Genomic DNA, 12,083 nt, shown 5'->3' with positions numbered 1-12,083 from the left:
ATCATACAGGTGACAGAAGAGTAAATCTCTTAGATATGCTGACACTCATCAGTAATTTACTAGTTTAAATTGTTTCGTGGGGTTTTCCTTTTGGACCATATTCTACTGAGGATAGTTCTCCAGGCCTGCTGAAAATGGCTGATATTTGCCATTTTCCTTCCCCATGACCTCAAGGATTCCTCTTACATCTCTCCTGTATTGGAGCCTCTGTTTCCTAGATACCATGTCACCTTTTTGGTGTGGTCCTTCATTTTGCTGAAAACTATTTTCATTAGCTTCCTTAGTAAGGATTCACATGAGAAGGGTTTTTGGAGACATTTGCAAATGTCTTTATCATATTTGTACATTGATTTGATGATTTGGCTGAGTGTAGAATTTTAGGGAGGAAGTCATTTTCCTTAGAGTTCTGAAGTTACTGCTCATTCTCTGCTAGCAGTAAGTCTTCTGCCAAAATAGGGACTCTGTGCTGATTCCCAGTCATTTGTGTCATGTGGCCTCTTGTTTTCTCATTAGAAGCTTGTAAGGATAGTTATTTTATTCTCAGCAACCTGAAATTTCATGGAGATGTACCTTCATATGAGTCTAGACATCAGGTGGCTCTTCAGAGCTGTCTACTGATAATTCATTTTTGAAAAATTATTTTATTTGATAATTTTCTTTAGTTTTTTCTGTATTGTGTCTTTGTAGAACTCTTGGTATTCAGATATTGGACCTTCTGGAGTAGGACTCTAGTTTTTTTATATTTTTCTATTGCTTTTGTTTTTATCATTCTGCTGTCTCAAGTAATTTTGTTTTCTTCCAACCATACGAATTTTTTATTTGTTATATTTTTAATTTCCAAGAAATCTTTTTGTTTGCTCACCCCCCTCCTTTTTTTCTTAAGTTTATTTATTTATTTTGAGAGAGAAAGAGCAGAGGAAGGGCAGGGAGAGAGAAAGAATCCCAAGCAGGCTCTGCACTGTCAGCGCAGAGCCAGATGCAGGGCTTGAACTTAAGAACTGCAAGATCATGACCTGAGCCAAAATCAGTAGTCCGATGCTTAACTGAGCAGGCTGCCCAGGTGCCCCATGCCCACCCCTTTTATAGCATTCTTCGTTTGTTTGTTTCATGTTTGTTTATTTTTGAGAGACAGAGTGAGACAGAACGCGAGCTAGTTCTGGGGTGGGAGGGGAAGAGAGAGAGGGAGACACAGAATCTGAAGCAGGCTCCAGGCTCTGAGCTGTCAGCACAGCCCAATGCGGGCCTCGAACCCACAACCGTGAGATCGTGACCTGAGCAGAAGTCCGACGCTTAACCGACCGAGCCACCCAGGTGCCCCATACAGCGTTCTAATGTTCATGTTTCATAGATGCCTTTTTTTTTTTTTTTTTTAATTTATGGAGATAACTGTTTTCAATTTTTCTTCTTTCTCTGGTATTGTCCCTTGTTTCCTGCAGGTTTTCTTTCTAGGTACTAGTTTGTTTAGATGTAACTCTCACATTGGGGGCTTTGTTCAAATGTAAGGTGACCTTTCTTTGTCTGCTCATATTTAAGAGAAGACGCTAAAGAGCCAGTTGGAGAATCTGTGTGTGTGTAAAGGACTTGGTCTCTCGTGCTTCATTGGGGGTGTCAAGCATGGTTCTGGAGCTGAGGAATCGCCGCCTGTCAGAACCTGTGGGTCTTTTCTCTCATGCTGGCCATTATCCCCAAAAGAAGATGAGTGGATGGGGAATAGCGTGCAGGTATAAGATTCACTGCCAGTGTCTGAGAGTCTTCCTCTGGGAGAAGGGGGCAAAGGAGAGTCTTGCATTTCATATGCTGACTTTTACTTAATCTCCTTCCCCAAGCTGTGCACAGTGTTCTCAAATACTCAACCTCTCTGGAGAGCAAGGCTCCAGTCTTAGAATTCTAACTGCTTCTAAGACAGCCTTGCAGTGACTTCTCTTATCTTGGCCCCACCTGCCCCTCTACCTTCAGACTTATTTGAACATTCCCAAGGTTCTGTCGAGGGAATCAGTTCTTACCTTACAACTTCTAAAATTTTGTGGGCCTGTGTTGTCTGCTGTCATCTTTTCCTGTTCTGTTTTTTATGAACTTATGCCTTCTAAAAAAATTACTTTATAATTACTTAGTGGTTTTAGGAAGAATCAGAAACGAAAAGTGAGGCAAAATTACACCTCAGACCTATAATGGATGAGGTAAAAAATTCAAGTAATACAGCACAATCAAGTGAGAAGTAAAAATCATTGTTCTCCCCAATCCCCAGAGCTAACCGCTATTAACAGTTCTTGTGAACCCTTCTAGAAATTTTCTGTATGTATTTTTTTATGTTTCAATATCTTAATTCCCTTGAACTGAAACTTATTTTTCATCATCAGTTTCTGATATCTATTGTCAAGTCTTTTCCCATAGACTAAACTTTTGAGATTGGGGACTTGATTTTATTCATAGGAACATCATTAGTGCCTACCCTTATGTCTAGTACTTTGTAAGTTTTTCATATTTGTTGAATGACTGAATGCAGGAGTTGGGGATAGGGAAGGCAGTTCTAAAGTTTGGTTTCCCAAAACAGGTTTCCCAAGGCTGTTTCTTACGTTATGCCAAAATGCGAATCCTTTTTCTATTTTATTATTTTGACAAAAGATTGAGAAAGGCAATTTCTTGGAAAACACCTACCATTAGCAAAAATTAAAGTGAATAAACATATTTCAAACACATTTTAATGTAGTTTCCAGATGGGGGGGGGGGGCCAAAACACAAAAATTGTGCCCCTGCTATCTCTTCAAAACAGAACTCTGTGGTGCTTCTCATGATAAGAAAGGAATGTTTTCTCTTCTTGTCGTATCTGTTGAATAGTTTTTTTCTTTGTTTTTTTAGGTAATGTGAAGGTCCTGTGTTTCACAGTTCTCTTAACTACTTTTTTTCTTCCTTCCTTCCTTTCTTTTTTTTTTTTTTTTTTTTGCCTCAAGATAATCTGGAACAAAACCGAAGTGGAATTTGTTCCCATATTTGACTGTCTCATTCTCAATTTTATCTTAATAGTGTGTATGAAATCTGAGCTTAAATTTGGCTTTCTTTCATCTCTTCTTTTATATTTGCCAACAGTGGGAATTTAATTTGTATGGATTTCTTTTCTGTCTGGAGTCCATGTTTTTTGAAATTCAGTGTTGGTTTAAAATATAAGTTAGTAAAACTCAGCTGGGCTGTAATGTGATCAGATCTTTTCCTACTGTTAGTGGGTTTTTTTAGGTTGAGAGAACTATGAGGGAGAAAATTGATTTTGAGAGTGCCTTTTAAGATTCCTGAAATAGGTTTTTCAGCAAGTCTTGGCACAGAATTCTGGTCTTTTTGCTTAAGATACTCAGGAGAGGATGGGGCACCTACCTGGCTCAGCTGGTTAGGTGTCTTGACTTTGACTTGGGTCAAGATCTCATGGTTCTTGAGATCAAGCCTCACGTCGAGCTCTGTGCTGACAGCATGGAGCCTGCTTGGGATTGTCTCACTCCCTCTTTCTCTGCCCCTCCCCCCCTATGCGCGCACACGTGCCCTCGCTCTCTCTCAAAATAAATAAACAAACATTAAAAAAAAATACTTAGGAGAGGTATCAGAAACTAGTACTTTATCCTCTTTGCAATTATGAAAGTGATAGCTGAAAACCGTGATTTTCAACAGTCCTTCTGTGTGCCTCCTCTTATCTGTTGGATGTTCCAATCCTCTTCATTTGGTTGACTTTTTCAGGAAGCTGCTTCCAAGCTTAAAAACTAAGAAGCCCCGGGAGCTCGTGCTGGTGATCGGAACAGGCATTAGTGCTGCAGTTGCCCCTCAGGTTCCAGCCCTAAAGTCCTGGAAGGGGTTAATTCAGGCCTTACTGGATGCTGCCATTGATTTTGATCTTCTAGAAGATGAGGAAAGCAGAAAATTTCAGAAATGTCTCCATGAAGACAAAAACCTTGTCCATGTTGCCCATGACCTTATCCAGAAACTCTCTCCTGTGAGTACCCTCCTGTGTACCCTGGGATTTGATATTTTTTGAAACCATGGCACATATGCCAAATGTAATAAGAATATTCATTTCTAGTTTATAGATTTGCATAACATTTTGCTCTTTTACAACATGTCTGTTTATGGACCCTATTCAGGGTAGTTATCTTGACCCATTTGTGTGTGCGTGCGTGCATGCGTGTGTGTGTGTGTGTGTGTGTGTGGTGGTGGTGGTGGTGGTGGTGGTGATGGTGGTGATGATGGTGATGATGATGTTGTTGTTTCTGAGTGATGTGGAAATGTTAGAGTTCGGAGCCAATGGCCAAGAAAGAATTCTTGAGACATCTTTGGTGCAAAAAGGTGGTTTTATTAAAGCACGGGGACAGGACCTGTGGGCTGAGGAACTGCACTGGGATCGTGAGGGGTGACTGATTATATATATACTACTTGGGAGTTGGGGGAAGTAAAGATTAGGGGAAGTTACCAAGGGGACTTTCATATGCTAAAGAAGACTCACAGGATCCTGAATGATAAGGGCCTCCTTGTATTGTCTTCAACATGCCTTCAAAATCAGGATTCATTTAATATATTTATATATTTGCAAATAATAGAGTAGCCAAAGCATGTTGTAAATCTTTTCTTTTAATTTTATTTATTTTTTAATATACGTCCAAGTTAGCATATCGTGCATTTTAACATTTTTGTTTATTTATTTTTTAACTTGCATGTTGTAAATCTTACTAAGTCATATTTTTGAAGAGAAAGAAGAAACATTTTGAAGAAAAATGGTTCATGACTCATTTCAGAAACTTAGTATGTTTTACGTCCTCTTTTCATTTCCTTATCCTTAGTTGTGATAAACTGTTACTAACCTAGAATAATGTAAATAAATAATAGGCTTTTAAAGGGCTCGTGTGACCTCTGTCCGGTACCATATACAGAAATGAACTCAAAATGGATTAAAGACCTAAATATGGAGCTAAAACTATAAAACTCTAGAAGAAAACAGATTTAAAACTTAATGACTTTGAATCTGGCAGCAGTGTTTTAAACATGACATCAAAAAAGCACAAGTAACAAAAGATAGATAACACTGCACTTTACCAAACATAAAATCTGTTAGGCTCAACGACCACTATCTATAAGAAAGTGAAAAGAGAGCCCCCCAGAATGGGAGAAAATATTAGCAACTCCTGTATCTTCTAAAGGTGTAGTATCCAGAATATATAAAGAAGTATTATAACTTAACAATAAAAAGGCAAATAATTCAATTTTTAAATGGCAAAGGACTTGAATAGACATTGTTCCAAGGGAAACGGCCAATAAGCACATGAAAAGAGGCTCCACATCAGACGTCATTAGCAGAGTGCAAATCAGAACCACCTGAGGTGCTACTTCACTTGGGCCAGGACGGCCAGAGTCAGACGGTCAGATAATTAAGTGTTGGCGAGGATGTGGAGAAATTGAAATCCTCATGCACTGCTGGGCTTGTGAAATGGTGCGGACAATGTGGAACACGGTCTGGCAGTTCCTCAAACAGTTAAATATAGAGCTACCATCTGACCCAACAGTTCCACTTCTGGATACACCCAAGAGAAATGACAACATGTTCAGACAAAAACTTACAAGCAAACATTGATAGCATTATTCATAATAGCCAAAAGGTGGAAGTAATCCAGAGGTCTGTCAGCTGTCAAATGAATAATCAAAATGTGGCATATTCATACAATGGAATACTACTTGCCAATAAAAGGAAATTCAGTACTGATACATGCTGCAGCATGAATGACCTTAGCATAATGTATGCTAAGTAGGAGCCACTTACAAAAGACCCCATACTAGATGATTCCATTCATACAGAATGTCCAGAATAGGGAAACCTGTTAGAAAAAGTATAGTAGTACTTGTTGAGGGCTGGAGCATGGATGGAGGGCAGCTGGGTGATATTTAAAGAGTACCTGGTTTCTTTTTGATATGATGAAATGTCCTAACATTGACTGTGGCGACAGTTGCGGTATCTGTGAATCTAAAAATTATCATTGAATTTACACTTCAAATAAGTGAATTGTACGTCATGAAAATTGTATCTCAGCACAGCTGTAGAAATAAAGGTAAAAGGATAGAAAACAGGTATGAGTCAAACACTGATCAATAGAAAGTGAGAGTGGCTATATTAATATCTGATAAAGTACACTTGAGAACAGGGAGGAAAGACTTAAAACATAATTTCTTAATGTCTAAAAAATAATCCAAAATACTATCATATAAAGAGTCAATTAAAGAGTATATAGCCAGAAAATACAAGGGAAAATGTTATTGGAAATGTGTCAGCTAATTAATTTAAAAAATGTTATCTCTCTGGGGGAGAAAAAAAAAGAAGGAAAGAGAACTCATGAGGAAAAAGAGTACTGTGTCCGACTAGGAGGATTGGTCTGTGGATGAAGAAGTTCTGTTTCCAACTAGGATGTAGTGTTGTCATGCCCTCTATTGTCTTGGCCGTAGCCTTCTCTAATACATCACCATGGTCTCCTGAGAACAGAAAACATGATTTTGCTAGCTGGATGAGTTATGATTGAAAGTAATGAGATTTGAAGTCAGTGTCATTAAGTGTATACCTACCAAATGTACCAGACTGGGGTCACTAATTATCTTTGGATGAAGATTTATTATTAGCCTGAAAGTGTAGTTGTGGGTTAGTGTCAGTTGCATTAGAGGAGCAATTATCAAACCTTTTGGTCTCAAGACTTCCTTTATATGCCTAAAAATTTTTGAGAATCTCAAACAACTTTTGTTCTTGTGAAGTATATCTGTCAATATTCACTGTATTAAAAATTGAGAAATGTTTAGGGGCACCTGGGTGGCTCAGTCGATTAAGCATCTGACTTCAGCTCGGGTCATGATCTCACCGTTCGTGGGTTCAGGTCCCGCATCGGGCTCTGTGCTGACAGCTCAGGGCCTAGAGCCTGTTTGGGATTCTGTGTCTCCCTCTCTATCTGCCCCACACTCACTCGTGCTCTCTCTCTGTCTCTCAAAAATAAATAAACGGTAAAAAAAAATTGAGAAATGTTTAAAATACTAATTAACTTAAAAATAGCGATAAACTAGGGCGCCTGGGTGGCTCAGTTGGTTAAGCATCTAACTCTTGATTTTGGCTCAAGTTATAATGTCACAGTCCTGGGATTGAGCCCCACGTCGGGCTCTGTGCTGACAGTAAGGAGCCTAATTGGGATTCTCTCTCTCCCACTCTGTGTACCTCTCCTTTGCTCAAGCTCTCTTTCAAAATAACAAAGTTTAAAAAAAAGTGACAATAAACCTATTACATGTTAACAAAGCTAACATGTTTGTGAAAAATATATTTTCCAAAACAAAAATAAATTAGTGAAAAGAATAGTATTGTTTCACACTTCTACAAATCTCTTTAAGGTCTGGCTTAATCAAAAACAGTTGGAGTCTCATATCTGTGTTCTATAGTGTGTGTTGTTTTGGTGTAAGTGTGGAAAAAATCAGGTCTCACAGATACGTAGTTGAAAAAGAAAGTATTTTAATAGTCTTTTTAGATAATTATAGGTATTTATTGTTGATAGTACACTAAAAACTAGGTAAGTAGTGGCTTCCTTCCTTAAGATTAATAGCAATAGGGAATCTGAAGTCAAATCCATATTAATAGGAATATGCAATCTGAACTTCTCCTATTTTGTTGCATTAAAATCCGTGATCCATCTTGCATTTATTTATTTTTTTTAATTGTTTATTTTTGGGAGAGAGAGAGAACGAATGTGAGCGGGGGAAGGGCAGAGAAAGAGGTCGACAGAAGATCCAAAGTGGGCTCTGCGCTGACAAAAAAGAGTCCAGATGCAGGGCTCAAACCCGTGACCGCAAGATCATGACCTGAGCCGAAGTCAGACACTCAACCGACTAAGCCACCCAGGTGCCCCGCCATCTTGCATTTAGGATGAATCTTTCCCCCATCTTTCACCCTTTTGCAATATCGTGCATTTGTCATTTGGAAAATATTGGTTCGCTGAGTTATATATATCTTCTAGATACTGACACATTTCACTACAGCGTCACCAAAATTGCATCCATTAATGACACCACCCATCCCTCACAGAGGTATCTGGAAGCAGTCGAGCTCATGGTGGCAGAATAAGGTTTTCTAAAATTCTGGTTTTTGCTTGAAAGCTCAACTTTTGTCATTGGCAGCCATGGCAGCAATGCTCCGTTGTTTTCCTCGAAACGGCAGGCTCACTTTATTTTTGCAACATTGCCTGAGAAAACCCAAATCTGAATAACTGTAGTGTGTCTGTCATTCATTCAAGTAAAAATAACGTTTGATGAGAACAGGTGGCCAGTTGAGTTTACAGCTCGGCCACACAGTGTTTTGCCAGGAGACAGCCATCATACTTCAGTCTGCAGCACCTGTGCTCTGTGCAGAGCTCCTGTTTCTTCACACAGACTCTTAAGCAGACATGTGCTCAAGGAGCAAGGTTTAATACAGTTAGTAATTTTTACTGTTTCGTTAAGGGCATTCTTAAGGGAAACTGAGGTTTTTTTCTTACTGTAAGTCTTTGGTAGTGAAGAATACAGTGATCACTGGCACAGCTTGGTTCCACTGTCTGGATTCACACTAAGGCACCAACAGTTTTACCCACCATTGCTTTTGTACCATCAGTGCAAATATCAGCACAGTTTAAAAGACAAAAATCACCTTAATATTATTATGAAAATAATTTTACTTTTCAGACTCATTAAAGGATCTTAGAGATCCATGGGGTCCATGGGCCACATTTTGAAAACCACTTTAATAGAGGATATGTAAGAAAAAAATAACAGGCAACCCAGAGGCTTTAAGAAAAAGATACACTGGGGCGCCTGGGAAGCTCAGTCGGTTAAGTGTCCGACTTCGGCTCAGATCATGATCTCATGGTTCCTGAGTTCGATCCCCCGCATTGGGCTCTCTGCTGTCAGCACAGAGTCTGCTTTAGAATCCTCTGTTCCCCTCTCTCTGCCCCTCCCTCACTCATGCGTGCTTTCTCTCTCAAAATAAATAAATAAACTTAAAGCCAAATTTTAAAAAGACACACACACAAACTTGGAAATTTGAACACTAGGTATTTGATATTAAGGAATTTGTATTACTGCTTTTTTTTTAGGTGTGATAGGTGGTATTGCAGTTTGGTTTTATATGTAAAGGGGAGTCCTTATCTTTTAGGGAACTGTTGAAGTAACCTGCATGAAATGATGTTTGGGAATCGCTTTAGAAGAAATTCCACGAAGGGGAGAAGGTGGCAGGGGTGTGGTAGAGGGGAGCTTAGATGAAATAAGATGGGCCATGTGTGGTAATTGTTGAAACTGGATGATGGGTCTACAGGGGGCATTATGTTCTTTTTACTTTTACATGTTTTGAAAATGTCCTTTTTTTTTCTTTCTTTTTTTTTTTTTTTTAAAGAATCTAACAGCAGTAACATGGCCGGGTTAATAGACCTGTCTACTGGGCCAGTTTTTTGTAAGGCGGTGACATTGTGCATTCAATGCAGAGAACTTGGGTTTCAGAATCAGACTTGGCATTTAAATGAACTAGGACCCTGGGAAAATCACTGAACTTCTCAGAATCTATTTTTGCACCTGTAAAAACTGGGCTAATACTACTTAACTCATGTGAAGAACAAGTGAGATAATGTACATGAAGTGTTTGGCACATAGTAAATGTACTATAAATGGTCATAACCTTCGTTGGAAAGAGTCAGGATTTTGTTTCTTACTGTATCTGGTATCAGAAAGATGCGAGTTACAGGGTAAAAGGAAATGAAGTAGCACTGGATTCAATTCACTGTTTTAAATGAATGAGAACATGTCCTTAAAATTGTGTGGGAGTTTGGCATTTCCTTTGGACCATGGAACCTCCTTGTTTGTTTTCATTCCTTTGTCTTTGCTTAGACTGCTGGTGGGAAACTTAGTTCTAGGGTCACATGCTTTCAGGGAGAGAAGTGTTCGTTTTAAAGTCTGAGGAAATCAGTACAGCTGCAGAAGTCTCTCTCGTTCCTCTCGGTGTTGATATGCAAGATGTGATAACTTAAAGGAATAGAACTAAGAGATAGCTGAAATAAATGACCTATAACATTTATTCCCAGGCTTTAACCTTTTGTATTTCTTTCCTTAGAAGCAAGGAACTATTCCATACCCATGATTACCTACCTGATTGTATACTCAGGTGTTTTTATCTGTGTGCGTAATGATTAACTGGCTCTAGAATATACTATTATATGACTTTGTATGAATCAGAGTACAAAATGAAGATATAAAGCACAATAAGGAAGTTTTTAAAATCAGTATAGTTTTTATTTCATTTGAAACTTAATTTTGCTTTTTTGAGTAGGTATTATGCACATTGCAGAAATCAAAATGATGTAAAAAGGTTTACATTATGTTGTGACATTTCACTCCCACCATGTCTTTGTCTATCTCCTCTTCCCACATTCACCCCTCCCCCATAGGTCACCACTCTTACTAGCTTTTTGAGCATCCTTCCAGTGTTCCTCTTTGTAAAACAAGCAAATATTCTTACCTCACTACCTCCTCCATCCCCCATGTCAACAGGTACATTCTTTTTTTATTTTTTAAATAGATTTGTTTTAAGATTATTTATTTTGAGAGAGAGAGCACGCGCACACAGGGGGGCCAGAGAGAGAGAAAGAGAATCCTAAGCAGGCTCTGCGTTGTCAGCACAGAGCCTCATGTGGGGGCTCATACTCACGAGCCATGAGATCATGACCTGAGCCGAAGTCGGGTGCTTAACCAACTAAGCCACTCAGGCACCCCAGGTACGTTCTAAAGGTACTGTTCTGCACCTTGTTTGTTTTACTTAACAGTATATCCTGGAGATCTTTCCATACCGTCTTCCTTTATATGGGTTCTTGGCCATATCCATCTCCTACATGTGGATACTTCGCTTGTTTCCAGTTTTTTACTACTACAGATAACAGAGCAGTGATAATCTTGTATATGTCATTTCATTTGTTTGAAGTATATCTGTGGGATATATTCCCCGAAATGGAACTGCAAGACCGTAGGGTAATTGGGTTGTAATTTTGGTAGATATTACAGGGGCATCATATTTTTGGTAAGTGTGATTATAGGTTCTTCACAGTTCCTGATCAGATCGTTCATTCTGATAAAGTGTTAGAGTCCCCAATTGGTTGTCTGTGGGTTGCTAGTATGTGATGTAATTATTAATGCCATTATGTAATGAAAATGGACAAGTTGAAAAACATGACCCACATTCTTAGCCACATAAATATGGTCTGTAGCATCTAGTTAGCCCTAGAAGAGGATCTTTGAGCACGCTGATGAATGAGAAGCCTGTCTAGTGGTAGATACAGCATGGAATAGTCATTGATAGACAAGATAAACTTCAAGGTGTCTTACCATCAAATACAGAGGTACTGTTTCACCCTTGTGCTCAAGTTTTTCTACAGTTTAAATATTTACCATTTTTGGGTAGGAATAATTTTTAAAGAATGGATAGTTTTTAAAAATACCTGGAAAAATTAGGAAAAGAATTTGGCACATGGAAGTGTATTTTATGAATCTGCTTATGTGGTTCCATGGAAACGGATTTTTCTCTGAGCATTGTGCTATTAGAAAGATACACAAAGGAAACCAGGAAGGTAGGGGGACTACTTTGAGGAAAAGCAGAAGGAGCTCATTATCTACTTGTCTAGCTGCTAATGGCAATTGCTTGGAGTTTGAATGGGAAATATTGGCACCTGTATGAACTAATTCTTGCTCTGATATTATCTACTGAAATAGTATTGCAGGAACAAGATAGGGATCAGGCATTTGTTGTAGCACATTACATAGTTACCTTCCCATTTGAAATTCCTGTGCCCCAGGGCCACTTTGTCTTTCAAGTTATAAAGCCACCTTCCTGGGGCGCCTAGGTGGCTCAGCCGGTTAAGCGTCTGGTTAAGCATCTGACTTCGGCTCAGGTCATGATCTCACAGTTTGTGGGTTCTAGCCCAGCGTCGGGCTCTGTGCTGATGGCTCAGAGCCTGGAGCCTGCTTTGGATTCCGTCTCCCTTTTTCTCTGTCCCTCCCCCACTCGTGTTTTTTGTCTCTCTCTC

At 39.1% G+C, this 12,083-nt stretch overlaps 1 protein-coding gene across 5 annotated transcripts in view; it reads left to right on the top strand.

Moving 5' to 3' along the window:
* Positions 1–12,083, top strand: part of SIRAL1 (SIR2 antiphage like 1) — a 173,327-nt gene that overhangs the window by 149,286 nt on the left and 11,958 nt on the right. For all 5 annotated transcript variants that reach the window (XR_015241230.1, XR_015241231.1, XR_015241229.1 and 2 more), the window contains exon 3: positions 3,718–3,970. Coding sequence is in view for 2 of the 5 variants with exons in the window: in XM_025928638.2 (XP_025784423.1) it covers positions 3,718–3,970 (253 nt within the window). In the remaining 3 variants the exon portion in view is untranslated. The remainder of the gene's footprint in view (positions 1–3,717; positions 3,971–12,083) is intronic.

The sequence above is a fragment of the Puma concolor genome, chromosome D1, assembly GCF_028749965.1.
Source record: "Puma concolor isolate L17-30 chromosome D1, mPumCon1.1.hap2, whole genome shotgun sequence".
Taxonomy (NCBI): domain Eukaryota; kingdom Metazoa; phylum Chordata; class Mammalia; order Carnivora; family Felidae; genus Puma; species Puma concolor.
This window is presented reverse-complemented; position numbering and strand designations above follow the sequence as displayed.